At 43.0% G+C, this 23,118-nt stretch overlaps 1 protein-coding gene across 1 annotated transcript in view; it reads right to left on the bottom strand.

The window, feature by feature from the left end:
* Window positions 1-23,118, bottom strand: part of sdc3 (syndecan 3) — a 33,921-nt gene that overhangs the window by 8,351 nt on the left and 2,452 nt on the right. Inside the window, exon 2 of the mRNA XM_063899976.1 lies at window positions 1,465-1,558. Coding sequence (XP_063756046.1) covers window positions 1,465-1,558 — 94 coding nt within the window. The remainder of the gene's footprint in view (window positions 1-1,464; window positions 1,559-23,118) is intronic.

Below are 23,118 nucleotides of genomic sequence, written 5' to 3'. Positions count from 1 at the left end.
GTTTGTCAAATGACTTGGGGATCATAAAGTAATGGCTTTATTGACAACGGCAGCGCAGCAATCTGAGAGGCAATCAACACGCTATTTTCTGCTTGTTTAGCTGTCTGACAACACAAGCAGCATAATATGTAAATGAGAACAGCTACAGTTAATTATGAGTTCGGCTGAATTAAAACATGGACAGCAGAAAGGAGATTTAACCAACTGAGACCAGGCTGTCTGTCCCTCTTCCCTCCAGATGTCGGTTGTGATGTGTGCTTTAAGTGTTGAACGACTGAGGGGGAGAAACCTGTTTTACTTTTGCTCCTGCGTTTTAGAGTGTTTTTTTTTGGAAGAAAGGACCTGAAAAGGTGGATGCGCGTTTACAGCGCTGTCAAATTGAGCTGGCTTAGTGTGGACACAGTCGTATAGAGAAGAGAAGAGAACAAAGGAAAAGAGACGATGCTCCTTTCTCCTTTTAAATCCCATAATAGTATTATACCACCTTTCATTTTGTTATAGCAGTGAAGCTCCCTGGGTTGAAAGAGAAACAAATTGAATTTACAGGCACAAAGACATGAAGGCTGACAGAGGAGCTAGAGAGGATATCAAAATATGAACTCGAACAATGCAGCTTCTGTAAAACTTATCAGAAACCTCAAAATGCCACATTCTCACGCAGCAGCGACTCAAAATGCACATCCGTCTGTTTTAAATGAGATTTTCCTTTGGAGTAAGACGGCTCTGAATCACAGTTTGAGATAAAGCAATTTGCCGGGTTGCTGTTTCAAACACAGGGGGTGCCTCTGCTGCACTCTCCTGCCCTGAATTGTAATTTATTTTCAACGCGCCCGCTACTAGCGCAGTGTCTGAACCGAGGGCAACCCTCAATGAGTCATGCTTAATAAGAAGAGCCATGCTCAAGCTTCAACAGCAAGATCATCAAAAATCTGGTTGAATTACACCAACGTGCTTTACGTTAAGTAGGTAATTCCTGCACACGCAGACTGCCAGCTCGCTCAAACACGAACACACTCGCACATAGGTGCACGCAATTTGCTAATCTGTTTGGACTGTAATCTGTTTGGACTGTAATCTGATTAGCGCAAATAAGGCATGAGGGAATCGAGTTCGGGTTGTCCGTTTGTCTGCAAAGGCGTGTCTTTGTTTAAAGGTTCAATAAATCTGCACCAACACTGTGAGTTGGGCCAAATGATTTGTTTTGTGTGGTTGTGTGTGCGTTGGCTCCCTGCATGTGAGTCTGGCGACCAGAGTGACCATAACTCGAGGACACAGAAGTGTGTGTGTGTGGGGGGGGGGCTTGGGTCTTCAGGGTCAGCAGATTGAAACATAGCAGCTGTCGAGTTTGAAAGAACCAGGGCGTGATTGCGTAGCATGCACACACACACACACACACACACACACACACACACACACACACACACACACACACACACACACACACACACACACACACACACTCACAGCCAGAGCCGGAGCCTGAGTAGAGATCGTCATCGTCGAGGAAGTCGTCTTTCGCCGAGCCTTCATCATCGGGAGGGGGCGACCAAGTCTGTCCCTGTGAGAGACACGGAGAACATAGAGATTATTCATCATGTTTGTCATTACATTTGAATAGAGAAACCACTTCGTCAGATTACATGCACACAGACACGCACACAGCTGAGTTGCAGGCAGCTTTATGGTGGACAGGCTAACATCTGTCTGACTGTGGCTCCATGGAGGAGCATAGTTAATGAGTCGATCTAAAACTGGGATTTTGGCAGAGGAACATCAAAGCCTTTAAGGAGAGAGGGGTTTCATTCAGCCTCTGCCTACGTGTCAGTTATAAGTGATGCTCGGCCTGTAAAGTAGTACAGAGCACTGAGAGGCTGTTAGCTTTTGAACTGAGGCTGCTACTCACAATTTTCTTTTTGATTTATCAAATGTTAGACTATAAAATGTTATAAAACAGTGAAGAAGGCCCGCTGCACATTTCCAAAGCTGAAAAGACTTATTCAAATGTCTTATTTTGTCCGATCAACAGCATAAACCCAACATATTTTAAGGGTACAATGATATTAAACAGAAAAATGCAGCGAATCTCATATTTGGCTCTTGTAATTGAAAATTATAGCCTATGTCCTTGGTAAACAATCCACTGATTGTCAATCAGGGAACAGCGAGAAGACTCTTTGCTGTGAGCTCATGCTAATGTGTGCTAAAAAAACAATGTAAAGGTAATGCTGACCGTAAATGGTAAATGTAGAAACCAGACTTTATGACTCCTCAAAGGGCTTTTACATATACAAGTCATCTTTCATCCATTCACACCCCATTCATAAAGAGGCAGCAGCTGCAATACAGGGTGCTTTCTGAGGGGATTGTCATGGTTCTGAAGGTTTTTGGCTAAAAACCAAACTTGTGATTGTGGCTAAAAATGTCTCAAATTCAAGTACGGGGGCTGAAAAACTTCATGTTAGAGCAGCTGTTAAAATGACTTCAGAAATCTATGATCAAAATTGTTGCTGGTAAATAATTCCAGTACTATGTTGTACTTGGATAGAATCAGTGTCCCTAAAATAACATCTACAGCCTATTTGAGTGATAAACTGGACTGTAATCATCTCTCATGGATCATCACACAGCCTCCTCTCTGCTAATCTGTGCACCTTCACCCCAACCGGTTTCATGTAAATGTGAAGGGAAAGCAGGACCTCTGTCGGGGTCAGGCATGAAAGATTAGTCGTGGATCGTTCGGGGTTGAACCTCTGAAGTGAGTGACTCAGCCTCCGGTCACTTTGAGTGTGATCCCTCCTCTCTCTATCATTCATCTCTTTCTCTTGACCTCAATCCCACATCCCTGAGATGCTTAAGCACAGACTTTAGTGCTCACCATCGCACAGGCTCAACTCACTGCTGCTATCCAACGCATGCACTTAAGAGACACCGCCCGTACTGCGGGGCTAAAATACAAAGACATGTAGCCCACTGTGTTTCAAGACATGTTTCAATGACTTACTGTACTTTTAATATGCATTAAAGTATTCAAGGCATTTATATTTCATGTGGATCATCATTTCTTTAAAAAACTGTTCTTATCTATTGATTTTTTCCAGTAACTTAAATGTTTTTGTCAATACCTCATCAGGTTAAATATTTTGGACTTTACATATGTAATATGTTAAATGCCTACATGTATAACTTGTTATTTACAGAGTGTTGCTGCTACTTTTATTGAATTAAAAGAGCCGAAAAGTTCTTCCATGCTGAATTTTTTGCCTAGACTCCTCTCAGTATATGCTAAGTGGTTCAATGTTGCGATCTTAAGAACAAAGGGCTGAGTTTTGCTCCAGGTATTGGAAAACAGCCGGTTCACTGCTGAAAATTTGGCCAAAACCAACTTATCTCCTCAGCAATCTAAAGCCCATCCTGAGGCCCTATAGAGCTTTGCTTTGCTAACCTGTGTGATGCTAATTGTACACGCACACACACACACACACACACACACACACACACACACACACACACACACACACACACACACACACACACACACACACACACACACACACACACACACACACACACACACACACACACACACACACACACATAAGCAAAGGCTCCTCCCCGGCTCCAGACAGAGGAAACCTGATGCCTTTAAAAGCCAATAAAAGCATAATGGAATCTAGCAACCCGAGCTCCGCAGTCCATCACATCTCAGCATGAGGTGGAGTTGAAACGCTATATGTTCTTCCTGAAAGTAAAATTGACTTATAGTTGCTTGGAGCCTCGACACACTGAGGATATGGCCCTCACAAAGCGGAAGGATGAGATTGTGTGTGTGCGTCACGCTTAATGTGTGTGTGAAAGAGTGTGCCAGTTTCTGTGTGAAGGCCGGGTGATCTCCAACCCAGAAAAGTGTCCGAAAAGTACTGAAAAGACGTTTCAGTGCAAGCATGGTGAGAATGTGTGTGTGTGTTGTGTTCCAAGGATCAGTTTTACAATGAGGGCTGTTGCTATGGGCAACCTTTGCCTTTCACAGAAATTCCCATCTCCCTGTGAGGAGCTCACACATACATCCACACACACACTGTCAGACGCACACACACCAGTATAAGAGCTTTGGCTTCATAAGCAAAGGTGTTATGTAACATCAAATAAACAACCCTTAAATCTAACATCCGAGCAGTCTGCTCCTCCAGCTCCCCTTATCTCCCTGTCCCTCCCTCTCTGCCTCCCCCCACTGTCTCCCCCCTCTGGATCCACAAACTCCCAGTATATCCCCATCCTCGCCCCATTTTCCTTTCATCTTGAAATACAGTTTCTTATCTCGAGGCTAGCCCACAGAAGTTGAGCGTGACCCCGAAAAACACACACACCAACTTAAATAAACACACACCCCACCCCCAGAGCCAGGCCCAGGGGCCCCTTCCCTTATGCACACAACACCCTCCGCATAAACTGCATGCTGTGGCTGTTGTTTGCCCATTTTCTGGTTTTAAAAGTGCATCATCTATATATTTATCCTAACCTGTAACAGTAATATGTAATCACCCTCTGTGTCTCGACATGTTTCATTTATGAGACAATATTATATGTGTAAATTCATGGTATGGCGGGCAGTTGTGCGTCACTGTGCGTAATTACAGCGTGTGTGTGTGTGTCTGTGGGTATAATTATAGGTTTTGGTTGTGTGTACATGCACACACAAATGCCCCTCAGACCGATCCATGTGGGTGTGTTTTTATGTGATTTTGGGAGAGTTGAAAATGGCCAGCTTTGCATTTTGCCTCAGTTTCAGGAGCTATAAACAGCTGCCTGCGCCACATAGCTGCCTAACCACAACGACTAGCTCCCCTCCACCACACGCATAACCTGGGGCCAAAACCGTCTGTATGTTGCCCTCAATTTCCCTCCGCCATTGCATTTTTTTCCCATTCAGTATAAAAGGGAACTGTAGGATGACAGCCATATTCCACTGCATCTGCGGAGTGAATGCAATCCTGGTTCTTGGCAACGTATGAAGTACTGCCATTGTAAGATAGGCGGTGCCAGTTTTTTACAATCTGGGAGCCTTGGGATATATAATTATGTTTGCTTGGGTAAAAGGGGTATGAAGAAGCATACAATTGAAGGACAGACAAAGAATCTGTTTGTCGGGTAATGTCATGTTCTGACAAAGCGAACATAGGTGCGTCCTCTGTATTGCAACATTTGCAGTGACTCAGGTAGAAACCTGATCCATAGCTGACATCAAGCTTTGCAATATATATTTGATCCTGTTCTCTATAGTTGCTCTGTCAGTGTGTGTGTGTGTGTGTGTGTGTGTGTGTGTGTGTGTGTGTGTGTGTGTGTGTGTGTGTGTGTGTGTGTGTGTGTGTGTGTGTGTGTGTGTGTGTGTGTGTGTGTGTGTGTGTGTCAGCTCGTTGTACATCAGCAAGAACCTGGATTTTATACCTGAGCTGACAGCTCGGCGGTTTCACAGAAATTAATGTTCCACAGGAGCTAATTTGTTCCAGATTTTAATTTAGGATCAGAAAGAAAGAAATGCAGGATTGTAATTGGGTGAAATTAAAATGACAAGACTACAGTGATGAGAAGGTGTGTGTGTGTGTGTGTGTGTGTGTGTGTGTGTGTGTGTGTGTGTGTGTGTGTGTGTGTGTGTGTGTGTGTGTGTGTGTGTGTGTGTGTGTGTGTGTGTGTGTGTGTGTGTGTGTGTCTGTGTCTGTGTGTCTGTGTGTCTGTGTGTGTGTGTGTGTGCGATGTGTCGTTGGGAAGGTTATATGACGATTAACAGCCTGAGTGTGGGAGCGATAAAGCCAACGGTGTGTGTTCTGTAGAAACAATGGGCGTATGCAGCTCAGCTAACAAACTAAGATGCAGTCAGATAACAATGGGAGCCAGAGGTAGTTATATAGACACGCTAATCACCAAATCAGGTTTCACACAGACACACACAAACACACACACTGCTGGTGGTTGATGTGTGTGACCTAACGATTTTTTTTTGGGATGATTTTCTGACTGCTTCGGCTCAGTTCAGATATCCCCTTCAGGGCTAGCTGGGCAGATAGAGAGCTTCATTGTGATTGACTTCAAATACATTCCTCAGTAACCCGAGAGGTGGAGGCTGCTGCTGCACAATGCCTGGCACACACATACACACAAACACACACACACACACATACGCATTTTAAGCTCCTGTTACAGTAGACGCAGCGCTGCTCTGCTTTGGAGGAATAATCGTTAATTGTGTTTTTTAATATGTGAGATTTTATCAGAGCGAATATTCTCTGCTGCAGCATCTCTAAGCTCTGAAACTGTGAAGAATCATTTGAATACTCCCTCTGCTTTCTGGCACCATCTGTGAATCCCAATCCTCTAGCCAGCCTTCCATTAACTATACCCACAGTATGAGAAATACAATGCATTCAGGTCACGAGCATTGTGTTACATGTCCATTTGCACACAATGTAGGACGGGACTACATCCACTCCAATCATTTCTCAAGGAGCCTTAAAGATATTATGGCAAAAAAGGTGGATTACAGACTGAACCTCAGCAAGCCGCAGACCTGCCCATCTGAATATTGTCATTGAATCATGGACTAGGCCTAAAGCAGTGATTCCCAACCTATTTGTTTTATAACCCCTCAAGATGACGCCGTGTCTGCTTGTGTTACAGGTTGTATGTTTTTCTATTATCTTGTTCACTAATTATGTGTTTTTCAAATTCAGCTTGCTCATATTTGCTCTTGAACAGAGCCACATCCCCAAACAGAATCTGTAGCAATGACTGGCTTAAAGTACAATGTGGGTGTCCTGCCTTAACTAAAATACTAGACATCAAACGTGATAACCGTGCACTTAAAATCATCCCGACAGTTCTGCCTAAAACACAAAATCATCGGGCAGAAAATTGAAGGCCCAGATCAGCCCTTAAATGAGGTAAAATGATCTTTATGGGCCACATTAGTAAACCTCCCTGCAGTTTAATTCAATGTAGGTGGAGTGCCCACGCTTCATAAAGCAGCTGCTGATTCACAGTCGTCTGTGTGTCGGCTCCTCTCCGGAGGGCAGACCTCCTCTTATAAGAGGTGCGGAGTTTGAGCCATGTTGCTGTCTGACCGTTGATAACTCTTTATCTGGAAACAGTCAGACTGACAGGCACATGCCCTCAGACAACTCGCACACTTACAGGAAAAACTGCAGCCTGCCTTACTGATGTATTTTTGCTCCACACCCATCTTTCTTTGCAAAGTGGATCCCTGGACCTGTCAGCAGTGACCTCTAATCTCCCTCCATTATCAGCTTGGCCACCTAGTCTCAAGCCTCGCCCTGCTATTCATCTCTTACCAGCTGGGCAGGTGGAAGAAGTACTCACATATTGCACTTCAGTAAAAGTAGAAGTACCAGAGTGTAGGAATACTCTGCAATCAGAATGTTACTCAAGTAAAAGTACAAAAGTATTGCCATCAAAATATGCTTAAATTACCAAAAGTAAAAGTACATTATGCAGATTGGCCCGTTTCCGAATGATATAAATCTTATGTTTTGATTATAATTATTAATGCATTAGAGTGTTATCAAAGCTGGTAAAAGTGCAGCTAGTTTTGATTACTTTTTATAATGCAGGGTGAACTTGTGACCACCACTGGAGGGACGCTAGCACTCTTCAGGCAGTGAGATGTGAGAGAGATAGAGGGCAGTGTGTGTGTGTGTGTGTGTGTGTGTGTGTGTGTGTGTGTGTGTGTGTGTGTGTGTGTGTGTGTGTGTGTGTGTGTGTGTGTGTGTGTGTGTGTGTGTGTGTGTGTGTGTGTGTGTGTGTGTGTGTAGGTTAGCAGGTGATGGCCTGGATAAGACACCTGCTACCTTCAGCAGAGATTAGCACAGAAATCCTTTGCACAGTCACACTACTCACACACTTGCTGACACCTTATAGCACACACACAAACGCAGACGAGGGGGGGGTGGTCGGATGTCGGGACAGTATCTTATAACGGTGATGTCAGACGCCCTCCTTTGAACCTTTTAACAGCGAACACCTGCATGCTACAGCCAAGGGGGTCAAAGACAACCTGTCCAAGACTTTCTAGGATTTTAAATCCAGAAATATACTCCTTTGATCACAGACTGAGAGTGAGCCAATTGGCCCCAGGGCCCAGACACATAAAGGGGGCCCTTCTCACTACAGCGCCCCTGCACATTCTGGGAGGTTTTGTAGGTTTTACTGTCGTTTTCTGCAGGTTAAAGTTCTGATGTTGGTTTCAACTATTTTGGTCATGCTGGAGATGAAGAGAATCCGACTCATTCTCTCCAAACCTTCCTCACACGACTGATCAACACTAGCCAAGTTTACATCCAAATGTAACGCACATTTTCACAGCATTTTCAGAAAATCTGCAAAAGCAAATGCTAATGAATTAATCACAAAAGGTCCTCCCAGCTCACTGTGGAGGCTTTTATACTGTGACGCTATTAGTGCAATATTTAGAAAATTCAGGGATGGTGCCATTAAAAAAGAATAAGGGAAAAACGCTCACACAATACCCAATATATAATTAATCTTCAAACTGTAGGTAAAAACCATTGAGCATCCATTTCAGTGATTTCCCTGCTCTGTTTTTAGCACACGCTCTTACTGTCATAGCTTTAATGTCTGTGATGAATGTCTCCTCCTGTGAAATAGTAAGTATTTTCAGCCCCCCAAGTGTCGTTTGTCAGCAGTAAGCCTAGTAAAATAGCTGCAGATTTTAAAGTTAAATTATCATACAGTGTCAAGAGATGCTCTGCAGTTACAGCTGCAGCGGGGGGTCATAAGCAGGCATCGCTTTGTGTTCGCGTGAAGGAACCCGCAGAGCAATTTAACACTGATTAGCTGCTGAAAAGATGGGAAGTGGTTATGGTTGTCTTAAATAAGACTACATGGGGATGAATACAAAAAGTATGTGAGGTTTGAGAGTTTGGGTTAATTTGGGGTATTAAAAAGAGCTGTTTATGTTATTAATACATGATCTGAAAATGCTATTCAACAGGAATACGATCTTTGTGGACATGCTGCTTTGAGTGCACTGAGTGGGAAGGTAGGAAACATTGATTTATTTCCCTGCCAAACACATTTCTGATCTTTTCCGGCATGTTTGTCCTTTTTTTCACACAAGAGTGCTCCCTGTGACTAATGAATGTGAACTACTGAGCAAACCTGTAAACATGCGAGTGTACGCCAGCCAGGAAATGAGTGAAAACCTTGCTAGTCTTTTATGCCAATCAAATTCCTGATAGAGTTACCGTGGCAGATCCAAATCACAGCCATGTTGGCCGTATTAATTCCCCGTACAAAACCTGTGGGAGGATGGCATTACATCAACTCTGGTTTGTTATTCCAGCTCGGTCTGGCCCCAAAGCTGTTTCCGTGCAGCACCAAACCAAAGCTGAACAGCATCCAGGCACTAATATTATCTTTCTAATATTATCTTACTAAGGACAAAGATGATATACGTGATTTATGCCCTTATGGAAAGTCACACACTTGCTAAATATATTGTTCAGTGAGGGGCTCGGTCAGAGAGCTGTGGGGATAGAACAGGTGCACAGTGAAGAGAGAAAATCATGCTTCTGCATCACTGAATGGCAATTTAAATTCATTCTAGATGCAGAAACACTTCCAATATTTATCTCGTATATCTGTTTCTAAACAATTGACCCAGATCCATTCATGGCAATGTTCAGTGTACCTGCTTCATTAATTCATATCAGTCAGAGGCTTCTGCATTTGGCTCATTGTGAACAAGACGATTAATCCTCATTAGGTGGAAGGATGCCTGCCCTCCCTCTTTCATAAAATTGATCATGGAGGTCATGATGCGTATAAAGATTGAGAAACCAAGGTCCACGTTAAATAAATCACTTGACAAATAGGATAAAAACCTGGTTTCACTTCATTGGTTATGTGGAGAAGCTGTCCTTTCTAGCAGCTTGATGGCTAATGTCATTAACAGGCAGACATGTTTCATTCTTCCTCCTAACAAAATGCCGTATACAGTTTTAAGCGCAATAAAGGAGGGTCTGTTTTCATCCTACTTTGTTTGCATGTCAGCAGGTTTCCTAGCCTTTATGTTGTTTCCATAGAAGTCCAAAGATATATTTCACTCAGGAAATAGGACCACAGTACCAAGGTCAGCGCTCTGAATGCCATTCTAACTCCGTTCTGTTTTTCTGAAATGAAATGTCTACATGTTGATGTTTTTAATGAAAATGGCAGAGTCTGATTTTCCAGCATGGGATTCAAATTGCCTATTTAAGCACTAGGGATTTACTGCAAATAATGTTTGCAGTAAACCGTTGTTATGTAATCTCATTAATATCAGCCTCCTTTTCCTGCAGTCACATCAAAGCTGTATTAGGTTACAACTAATGCAGACCGAACACTTTGTCCTGTTGCTGCTTCACATTAAATTTAAAGGAGTTGCAGACAAAACTGACTCGTAACCAAGGTAAGGGCGTATAGCAAAACCATATTTCTGCGTTTTTTGCTGACTTCTTTTCTTAAACAATCTGAGTTTGTTTGGCTGCACTGTAAACACTACACCAGCTGCTCTTCTGTTGTATTTCTGAGCTCAAGGCGTGTTTGCGTTAGGTTTAAACTGCGCTTGCCATCATCACAGTAACCATATAGTGACGTCAAGTTACCCACGACTAAAATATTAATGATTACAGCTTAACAATTAATAAATCAACAGTAACCTGTAATGTCTCAGTATCTCTGACAAACCAGCAGCTGACACTAAAACTCGCTGCAGACTCATAAGAGGTCACGTGACTGTGTAGTGACACATCAGCTGGCCCGAAACCGTGTAATGGACTGGAGCTGTGAGACCAGCACACACTCATATATACACACACACACACACACACACACACACACACACACACACACACACACACACACACACACACACACACACACACACACACACACACACTAATGCATACTGTGGATCATCTCTGGGCCGAGTATAGGGGAACAGAGATGGAAGGGGGGTGATACAGAGACATAGAGATGTATATGATTGTAGGACCCAGCTGTTACACTAATCTGACAATCCAACAGGATTAAAGACCACACACACACATACACACACACATACATACATAAATACACACACTTACACACAGAGGCCTCTCTGCGTGGAGTCCTTTTCCATTATATATGACCTTATGAAACATGCATCTCTGAGATAGTGTGTATGTGTGTGTATGTGTGTGTGTGTAGTGTGTGTGTGTGTGTGTGTGTGTGTGTGTGTGTGTGTGTGTGTGTGTGTGTGTGTGTGTGTGTGTGTGTGTGTGTGTGTGTATGCATGTATGTGTGTGTGATGCTGTCCTGCTGCCAGAAATGCCTTGAGATTCCAACACAACTGCTGCTCCCACACTGCACAAAAAGGGCACCGTGTTTTTTGTGTGCTTATGAGGCTGTGTGTTAAAAGATTTGTCCATGCTGTTCAGGGACTGTGTGTGTGTGTGTGTGTGTGTGTGTGTGTGTGTGTGTGTGTGTGTGTGTGTGTGTGTGTGTGTGTGTGTGTGTGTGTGTGTGTGTGTGTGTGTGTGTGTGTGTGTGTGTGTGTGTATATTGATGTTTGGTTGCAGAAATGTTGCAGTGAGCAGTGAATGCTTCTGGTTGGCTGGCGGGTCAATAACTGTGTTTTTGTGGCTGCTTCTATGAAGTGCCGGGAGAGAGAGAGGGGAGAAGGAGCGAGGCTGAATGCCGATTTATACCCATATGTTCGTGTGTGTGTTTGTGTGTAATTACAGGCTGGCTCAATGGGCCTATTTCTGCAGGGCCAGTGGGAGGGCGTGGCGCCTGTGGCTGGAACTTTTCTCGTGTTTCTAAGGAACTGTTCAAAAGGGGCTTAGAAATGTGGCTGAATTTCAGAGAGAGAGAGAGAGAGAGAGAGCGAGCGCCCCATGGACCATGATGCCTTTGTGAAGCAGAGGGCGAGCGAGAGAGGGGCACTCAGAGTACACTCAAAAACGGTAATCAATGGTCTCTTCTCAGCACAAATCGAAAAACCAAACACACAAACACACACACACACACACACACACACACACACACACACACACACACACACGAACAAATCGGACGTTGATGAGAATCACATTTCTGTCTGTGTACAGTGATCGGAATCATGAGGCAGCTTCATACAATTACCGCTTGCGTGATCAGGCTGATGAAAATCATGAGACTTTGCAGACCAACAGGAAGGAGTGACAAGGAGAAAGATAGAAATTGATGCACAAAAGTCTTGAGTTTTAGAAAATAAAAAGGTGCAAATGTAGAAAACTTTGAGACAGAGAGGACAAAGCAGGGAGAGGATGGACCCAGAGGCAGGTTAGGGGGGGATGGAGAACGAAAGAGGAGCGCTTTTGTCTTTGATGCAGGGGAGAAAAAATCCAATCAGCTCTGTGTAATTCAATCTGGAATGGAAAGATGCACCTTTGCGAGTGTGTGTGTGTGTGTGCAGAGGGAATGATGCATAATATTATCATGCCATACCTCTATTCTTCTCTCACACACAGAAGAGGTAAACAAATTGCTGCTCGGGGGGGAAACAGCTGACCTTGCTGAGCTCTCTTGGCTCTATCGCATTAGTCCACTGACACTCGCTAACTGGCAGCCGACTGGAACTGCCGGTGCCCGAAGGCCAAGGGACCGCCGGCAATGTCAGGAAGTGCGATTGATTGTTAATGTATCATAACAGCTCTTTACATCGAACACTAATTACGCAAGTTGTGCGATGTGCCGGCGGATAAAGAAGGGAAGCATATGGTCTCTGTTTTAATGGGCCTCCCAGACCGAGTGCTTGTGACCTCATCAGATGTTTATCATGAGATACTGATTATCCCTAACGAATCAATGTCAGAAGACTCCAACGAATCATGAGCCAACATTAGACACCCGTTAGGAAATGAGCCATTTGCGTGGTCCAGATTTGTTTCGATGAATGGCTCGTGTGTTTTCTCTGAAGATGGTATTTTTCAGCCTGCATCATCTGATATTTGACCGGCAGCGTGATCCAGAGAGTCAAAAGGATGTTTATTAATCCAGATTCTCTTGTAAATATTAGATCATTTCACATCTTCAGGCTACACAATGTTCAAATGAAATCACTCGAGAAGGGAAAATGTCTCTTTAGTTGAAAGACTTGGGGATATCTTTTGTAAAAGGCACGATCGTAAGGAGAAAAACGGTCGTCCATATCTGGCAACCCCTGCTGCAGCTCTGGGATAAACTGTGGTTCATCAATAAATAACTCCAACATGTTACTCCCCCTCGAACCACAAATTGTCGGTTTTACAAATGCATGAATCAGGTAGGTGTAAGCAAGCAGATAATGAGGATTAATGGGTAAAATGTGCAGAACAGGAGTCCCCTGTTGCCACACAGACAGACATTGTTATCTTCTTTCAGCCCCTGTTAAATCACCTTATCTGAAAAATAAATATCACACCAAGCTTCAGGTGAGAGCGTGTTCAACCGTCTCTGGTTGTTTTTCAGCCATACAGTCAAAGCTCCATCCCTCTGTAGGCAACATTACTCACTGACTAATTAATTAAGAGGTGGATTTAAGAAACTAATGGCTGGAGAATGGTTGTTTAACACATAGATTAGCAGCTTGGTATAACAATTGGTGATCATTAATGCCTTGATACTCGCTTTTAATTAAAGTGAATGTGGAGCTTGTGAGTGGTGAACTAACGTTGCAGTTAACCAGTGGAAACGTGTAACTGGAGGACAGGGAGATATATGGGTTATGATCAATCTTGCCCTCTTCTCTCTTCCGTCTCGGTGTAATCCTGTCCAGGTTGTTCCCTCTATGCAATCCGTCTCAGCTGCTATAAGCTCTTTACAGGCCGGCCTTAACCACAGTGTCTCTCTCTTTGCTGCAACCGGGACACCAAACCAGCCCCTCCGTCTCCCTTTAATTTTCCTTTTTCTTCCTCGTCAGCTCCTCTGCTCTTTTATCATTTCTACCTAAAGCCAATCCCTCCCTTTTCATCTCAAACTAGTTTTTCTGATGAGCTACTCATATGCTTTTAGCACTTTTACATATTTAACAAATTATTTGATGTCTCGCCTCCTTTGCTCTCCATGTCTGCGGCGTTTTGTTCTTCAATTCAATCTGTTTTTCTATTCCTCGGCTGCTCTTTAGCCAGCACCCCTCCTTTAATATCACTCTGTCTGTGATTGCCTCTGACCTTACTCCCCCCCGTCATTCTCTTCAAATCTCCCCTCCCTCCATCTCCACACAAAATCTAATCACCTTCAAATCAGTCACCCCACCTTTTTCTGCTTTGTTCAATTTTTTGGGGAGAAGATTAGATTAGAACAATTTCCAAAAGCTGTCAAGTGTAAAGATACGATTTATTTTCTCAGTGATTACAATGCAAAATATTTCTTATGATGATTAAGGTTGGGTATTGAACCTCAAGACTGGGGAACAGGAGGACAGAAAGGGGGAATGATTGCACAAACAAGAAAAAAAGAATCCAACTGGGGTCGATGTAATCACAGGCTGTGGTGTGCCGCTTTACCAATGGGCTACCTTGATGCCAAAACCTCAATACTATTTTGATTTTGAAATGTGTCTGTGGCTGATAGTACAGAAGAACAGAGGAAAAACTGCTCTGATTTCACAAGAAAAACTAAAGGATTGGAGAAGAAACAGGATAAATTAATCCTTAAATCTTCTTGGATCTAAACCCACTTATTGAACCTCAGTACATTTTTTGTTTTGACTGAATCATAAGTCAGCCTATTAAACATTATTTTAGTACTCAAAAATGACAACCGTTTCATTATTTTATTAGTTTACTTAACAGTGACAGGTCACAATATGATGTATTGCTGTAAATGCAAAATATTGCTTTGGCTAACTCTTAGCCAAAGCAATATTTTGCATCTGTAGAAAAATGATGAATCATTTCGCTCATTTATAAATCATCTCATCGTTTCATCTCATCAATTATGAGGATTTTCTGGTCATTACCTTGGGAACTTAGAAATAGTAGTTATTATTTTATAGAATAAATAATAGATATTTGTTAAAAAGGAATATATTGCTAAGGAAATTCATCAGAAGTTTAAGCCCAAATTTTATTCGACGACTGCTTCTGTTCATGCAGAAATTCGAGCTTCTTTTGGTTGTTTTTTATTTCCAAAAGTAAGGTTTGAATAAAAGTATCAGATTGGTGATGAAAAAGCTGCTACGTGCCTCCTCTTACCTGACAGACAAACAATATATATATTGACATACTCTTGGACTCTGGGGAATTGTGCTGGGCTTTATTATAGCTTGTGATTAAACCCTTCATCAAGAAAATAATTAGAAGATTAATCAATACTTAAAATAATCATAAGCCGCCCTAAATGCAAACCGTAACACAACTTAATACAACAGCAACTCACATTAAGTGTAATTGACTGTGGGAAAAGGTCAAAAGAAGTCAAGTCTTTCCTCCATCAACACCTCCGCCTGTTTTCTCTAATATTTCATTGTTGTGCGACCTGTCAGTCTGCCATGTGCATCTGCCTCAGTCATATCATGTCCTGTCAGACAACACAAGAAACAATTATCATGTAACACATACGGCTTAATAAACAATACACTCGAGGACACACACACTCTCTCAGTATCAGCCAGCCTTTCAGACCTGGGTCTCTGCTGGCTAAGATTAGAGCTAATCCACAACTGTTGGAATTAAAGACTATAAGGGATCACCTGCTGCCGCAAACGTGTGCGAGTGTGTGTGTGTGTGTACTGTTTGGTGGTGTTTATAGAAATACCCTATGGGAAAGAGAAGCTGCAGAAACCACCAAGCAATATTGCTGAATCCCTACCCTCCCAACCACACACACATTTTTTCCATCTTCTACACAAATGCACACACACAGCTCATTAGCTTCAATGGCTCGTTCAAACTGCAAACGTCTTTGAAAGAGCCCTTTAAAGCACTGAGGTTCAAAGGTTTACTTGAGAGAGTCCACACACACACACACACACACACACACACACACACACACACACACACACACACACACACACACACACACACACACACACACACAGTGGGTTTCGGTGTCTGCCTTTAATTGGATCGATGTTCTTCCCTCATGACTTGCCAATAATTGAGGAGACATGACAAACATGTGGGAAGCCTTTTGTTACTAAGTTCCTGTTTATTACGACCGGCAGAATAAAAGAGGAGCTCTGCAGTGACGGAGCAGGAGGAGGAAGAGGTGGAGGTGGAGGACGAGTGCCGGTGGTGGAGGGTGTAGAAATGGATTGATGGAGGGAGGAAAAACGTTGCAGCAATGAGCTCCTGACCTCGTTCACTCCTCTGTCGGGACGTTGGGCTAAATAATTCAAACGCACACATACACAGTCACATGCCTTTCGCACACAGTGTTTCTCGTTTTTCTCTCTCGCACAAACAGCCTCCCTGTGCTCCTTCTTCGCCTCCTCTCCCCCGCTTCAACATGTAAACATGTAAAAAACACACCTATAAAAAAAGAATTCCCCTATCAGTGCACCACTCAGGAAGCTCCCTCCTGATTTGGAGCTTGAAGGCCGGATCTATAAATACTCACTTCCCGTGTCCATCCTATTAAAAGTGAGCAGCCAGTGACCAGTTAGGGAAAATACACACGTCGTACGCATCAGTATGCAAACAAGTAGATGTCTGCCAGAGTGTGAATCCTGACGAAATGGTGATGAAATGCCCACAGATAAGACCGACTTAATATCAAAATTCAAACTGTAATTAATTGTATTTCTGCCTTGATGAAATACATCAGAAATAGATATCTGTGAATCAAATCTCTGTAAAAAAAAAAATGACATGAAGATCGTGTTTGAAAAAAGAGACTGTGACGCTGACAGATCAAAGACAAGGCAAATTGAGAAGATGACAAATTAGATGACAAAACATTTATATACGCAATCATGTGCATGGATGCATCTCGGAAAATCTGACTGTGATTCACTGCCTCTTCTACTTAAGCGGCTGGCCTGAGCCTCTTTTACTGCAACCACCAACACCCCTCGAGACACAGAGCTGTGAAGTAAAGTAGTTTCACAAATGTATCACCATAGACCATTTAAATTTTAACGCATATAAAATCTCTGCTATTTACATTTGGCTTGACGTTGCGCCTATTTTACTTAATCTTTACCTCTTCCTGCAGGACCTCGGAGAAATCCCCCAGGACGACGCCTCTCTATCTCCCAATGTGTCTTCATTTACAGGCACTCTCTACCAGCATTAAGTGCAAACAAACTTAGCTGGCTTTCAGTGGCCATTTTCAAAGATGGGTTCCCAGAGGGACAGTGATAGCTCTTCGAGCCAGAGGCAGTTAAAGTCGTCTCTCCACCAATGACATGCGGCCAAGGAAACAAGTTCCTTGAACAGATTTTATGTCGTTAGTGGCCGACTGGAGCAAAAGCTGCAGCCTTGCTCCAAGGCTTTTATCATTTGTAATATATATCACAGAAAAACAGCCACGCTGAACATAAATGATATTATTTTACGGCCAAATCAATACCTGTCAAGTGTCCATGGATGATTAGTTTATAAATTGTGAAAAATAGTCAATACAAGTTCCCATAGCCCCAAAGTGACAATTTACAAAGATATAAATCAGGTAAAAGCAATAAATCATAAATAAGCTGCTAGCAGAGAATGGTTGGATCTTTTTTTGGTCTTTTTTATAGCTTTATTAGTAAGTAAGTGATGACAGCAGTCAAACTGAGGACACTACAATTGTAATGACACCTTAAAAGTCCTTCACCAGGTTTGATATGTTTGAAAATATGAATATGTTAAACAATTAGTGGACTATCGACAATTGTTGGTGATTTACATTCTTTGACAAAACTATCTTGGTCTGCAAATAATGATCAATGTGATGATCATCTTTCTCTGTCATTGGTTTAGCCCAGAGAGTGTAATTTGTAGAGAAAATGTCTAGATGTAGTATTATTACATATTGAGGTATTTAGTTTGATATAAAGAAAACAAAAAAAAAGAAAATGCTCGTTTTAGAAGAAGGAACCAGGGGACGATAAGCATTTTCTCTTTTTAAATGACTTCCATCTCAATGACAACCAGGGAGATTCCCTCTGCAGATGAAAACCATGTGAACCATACGAATGAATGCTCTGAAGAATGTCATAGACCTTTATCAAACCACTATCTCCAACATCAAGAAGGCACAGTCATGATTCATGAATAACGTTGTGATGAACTAAACAACAACTTTAACACAGACTCAGTTTTTACATTGAACTAGCCCACAAAAAGGTTCAATACAAGTGCAAGTGGCAGAACGAAGTAACTGAAAAGTTGCTGATGTAATTACAGGGCAACAGATGGAGAGGGACATGGAGATGCTGCCTCACAGCGACAACACCCGGGGTCCGATCAGGGGGTGTGAAGGCCGGCTTGATCACGACCCCAGCCCGCTCTTATCAGCCCCCTGACAGGAAATACATTCCAGCTGTCCCATTGGACCCCACTTGGTTTCAGCTCTGCATGACCCTTCCCATCCGGACCTCCGTTAAGCTTAACACACCATCGTTAGGGAAATGTGTGAGGAGCGCAGAGGAAGGAGAAGTACTAGTACAATAAAAGTAAAAGTACAATATTACCTCTGAATTGTAGAGAGGTAGAAGTACAGAACAGCAAATAAGTTAAGCAAATGTCTCTCAAAATGGTACTTAAATCTACTTAGTTACTTTACACCACTGGAAGTACCACTGCATACATGAATGAAATGAATGAGAAGTGATAACACTATTTTAGCAGCGTTAAAATGCTGGTGTACAGCATCTGTGCTTCTTATTTTGTCAAACACACACACACACACACACACACACACACACACACACACACACACACACACACACACACACACACATGAAGACACACACAAACTCACAGGTTCGTTAGTGGGAGGGAGGCACCCTGTTTTTGAGGTTTTCATTTATAGCGAAAAAGCTCTGACACACAGAAATCCCAGAATGCTTTGTGGTTTTTTGAAGCCAGTAGTGCGTTTATGCTCTCTAATTTAGAGTCCTGCATTTGAACACACACACACACACACACACACACACACACACACACACACACACACACACACACACACACACACATACTGCTGTAAAAGTACAACACAGCTGCCGTCTCTCTACTTCTATATTCTTGCATTTATTGTAGTGGAACAGACGGAGAAGAGGGGATGAAAGAAGGAAAAGAAAAGAGCAGCAGAAAAGGAAAGCAAGAAGGAAAAGAGAATAAGAGAAAATGTGTGAATGAGGGGAGCAATAGAAAAAACTGAGACGAAAAAGAATGAGAGAGAGAAAGAAAGAAAAAAGGGGGAAATAGGGAGGGAGGGAGGGAAGGAGGGAGGCAGGGAAACGGGCGATAAAGCTGTGACAGCGGCAGCCATGCTGGTTGTCATGGCGACGGCAGCGGAGAGCAGGTAGAGCTCAGTCTCCTGGGAATGAGCAGCGCACGCCTCCCTCCCCCACCCTTTTTATCTCCCTCTCTAACTCGACATCCCTCCCTCCATCCCGGCTCTGTCTGCGTCCCTCAATCTCCATCTTTCTGGCCCTCGCTCCACCCTCATCATCCAGCGCCCCCATTCCCTCCCTCGTTCTCCGTCTCCACGTCCCAATACCCTCCATCTTCCCCCTTCTCCTGCCTCCCAGTCATGGTCCCGTCTTCCCCTTGGCTTCCCCTTTTTTTCATCCTCTCTATCACTCATCTGTTTCCACCTTTTCTTTCCTCCACCTACGCTATCTAGCTTCCCCATCACTTTTTTCCATCCTTACCTCTCCATTTTATTTCCTCCACTCCTTCTCATTATCATGTGGTCTGCACAACTCCCTTTTTCCATTCCTCTCCTCTCCCTCCCTCCCTCCCTCCTCTTCTCTCTACATTCATCTAACCTCCCTCTCTAGAGAATATGTATGCGAGTATGTCTGCACAGCGCTGCCCAATTACTGTGAGGGAGACACGAGCTGTGTTTCCAGCCTGTTTTGACCTACCTAAAACACCTCCAGCATTCTCCGTCTCCCTCTGACTCACTGAATCAACAAAACTGCTGCACACCAGCGCCACTATTCACACTGCGAGTGTGTGTAAGATAATCAGGACTTTAATTTTAATGTGCATCGTTGCATATATGTGAGCAAAGCAAGTCTGCACTTGTGTGTGTGTTACAGGTCGTGAGGAGAAGAGCCAGAGTTCCCAGCTGGATGAATTCAGGCTATTTCTGAATTATTTTTCTAATATGTGGGAGGACTGGCGCAAATTCCACAGGGAAAGTTTAGAGTTGCACAATGTTGTGGAGCCAAGCGATTGAAGGAAAGCAGGTACTTTCTAAACTGTCACTGGCAGCGTGAACTGAGATTCATACAGACTAGAAAGCACAACAATGTGGCACCTCAGCCAACAAATGGCACCTTTCCAGCCTTGAAGAAACATTCAGCACCTTTATCCATGTAAAGGTGCCATAAACTGCGAAGTAAAAACACTATTGTTACTATTAAAATAGCTGTATTTACAATCCTTATTCAAAGTCAAGAAGTATCATCATCTCAATGGTGTCAAGTTAACGTAACAACTGCCAAAGGAGATGAAAGTTTCTGTTTGGATTGCTTGGCAGCGGGATTATAGAAAAACTACTGGCCTGATTTTCATTAATCTTGGTTGAATGGTGAGGTTTGGGCTAGGGAATAACCCATTAATCTGGATCTGAATCAAGATGGGCTACACACTATATTTCACTTTTGTAAACATTGCAAGATATGCGCATTTGTGCTGCATTCATGTGAGGTCATACTCTGAATATTTGGAAAATTCTGAATACCCCCTCAAGTCAAAACAACACTTAGAAACAAGCAATATCCAAATGTTGTCTAAACACTCTGCATAAAATACAAAATATCTTTGAGCAAGTTTTGACATTACGACTTAAGACTTCTAAAGAACAAACTCCCAACCCAGGAAGTCGGACCATCCCAGGAGCTCTTCAATGCACCATTGGCCTTCAAGGCTCTCCAGGTTCTGTTCCTTGTTCTGCAGTGAAATGGCCTCTGAAAGTGTTAGGCACCAATGTATCGTAGCATTTCAGTGTTTTAGCTGCTCAGGGGGGCGCTGTTTTCAACTGATTTCATGTCAGGCCCACAAGATAAATATGAGCAGACATAACAAATAAACTTATTTCTAGTTCTCAAATTTGCTTTACGTTTTTGGACTCAGATCTTTGCTTTTTCCTTGGGGCCTTAGACTATTTACTAAGTATTTCCAAACTTATTTCGGACAAAAAAAGCTAATTCTTTATGTATTTAAAAACGGAGTTGAATATCTAGTGGACTTCACATTACTGTGTGGCTTCACCATGACGAGCCTTACACTTAATGACTAAAATAACTCCAATGGTAGCCAAGGGCGAGAGGCCAACACTGCTAATGAGCTCCCTGCACTTTGTTTTTGGAAGCAGACAGACTTCCTAATTTTGAACCTTCTGCAAACAAGCTGCAGCGCCAAAGCTGAGCAAGGAATATAATAAATAACAATAATATAGTCTATAAAACATGGATTAATGTCTAAGTTAAAGAAGAAAGATGTCTGACCTTAGTAATGTTGATACGCCTCTCTGTGACACCTAATTCATCAGTATGCAGTTTGATATTAGATGTTAAAGGTCGAAGGGACTGCTGCAAGGTCTTTCGAATCCCTCTGGGGCAGAGTATGACGGCCTCTGTTTTATCCTCACTCAAATTGATGGTTTTTCTACCCATGGCTGAGCTTTTAGTTAGAGCAAATACTGAGCTCCCATTGCTACTTCTGCTCAAAAGACAGGACACAGAAATAAAAGGTATTGTGAAGGCAGGTTTTCTCCGTCCCTACACGCTGTTATCAGTCTAATAGTAAATGGGAAATTCCATAGCTTTGCTTCTCTCCACGAGAAAGAAAAACTCATTTCTGTCAAATGCAGCACATTTGGCACGCCCGGTCCTTCCAATGTGATAAGAAATTACTTTCAGATTTGAGCAACCAGCATGTGTACACATCTAACACACACATAAACAACCAAAAGGGAGGAGATGGAGGGAGGAAAGGGGGGAGTGATGTTTTTTTGTCATTGAAGGCTATCATTATTCTCCCTGTCTGCACTCACTTCCAGACGTCGACCTTTTGAATGCAGCTCCGGATATGAACCTAGATCCTTTTCATTTCCTCCATCCACTGGAAGGTGACCCTCACCCATTCTTTCACACACACACCTGAAATACCTCATCCAAACCAGGAGTACTTTCTACCTGCCAGCTTGTGTGTGTGTGTGTGTGTGTGTGTGTGTGTTAGGGGACTTTGTCCTCCAGGAGGGTGAGAAGGACCCATTTCCTGTGTCAAATTGCCTCTCACATTCCTCACTCTCCCTCCATCCGCCTCGCTCGGGCTATTTTTTCCTCTTTCTTGCTCCTTCTCTCTTTCTTCGTCTCTCTATGGGGGGCTTTGTCAGCTATTGGAGGCACAAAACACTGATTCATTGCATGAGTTGAACATGATCCGCGAGAACACAACGCTTTTCCTCCACATACACACACACTCACTCACTCTCTCACGCACACACTTTTCAAGGAGCGAAGGCTGGCGAGAACAAGTTTTTGGCAGTGAAGATTCACTATTTTTGAGCCCACACACAGACAGATGGACAGTCAGGCTCTCATGAAGGCAGATGGATGCAAACACACACACACACACACATATACACTAGCTATCTGTGGGACACAACAGATGTCGCTGGGAAAACTGGTCTCCCATGTAAAATATAGATGCCCGGATATGATGTCACAACTCCGATAACAGGAAATACCCACAGAGACATGACACCGGGTTCGCTCAGAGGAAACACACACACAAACACACACACACACACAAGTCAGCTGGATTCGAGCCAGCAGACATCTAAAGAAAGATTTTGTCAGCAAATGCATGTGACCCTGTGTCATGTACGTGTGTGTGTACAGGCCGGGGTTTCTTGAGGTTAGTCTTGCAATTATCAGAC

The sequence above is a fragment of the Eleginops maclovinus genome, chromosome 13, assembly GCF_036324505.1.
Source record: "Eleginops maclovinus isolate JMC-PN-2008 ecotype Puerto Natales chromosome 13, JC_Emac_rtc_rv5, whole genome shotgun sequence".
Taxonomy (NCBI): Eukaryota; Metazoa; Chordata; class Actinopteri; order Perciformes; family Eleginopidae; genus Eleginops; species Eleginops maclovinus.
This window is presented reverse-complemented; position numbering and strand designations above follow the sequence as displayed.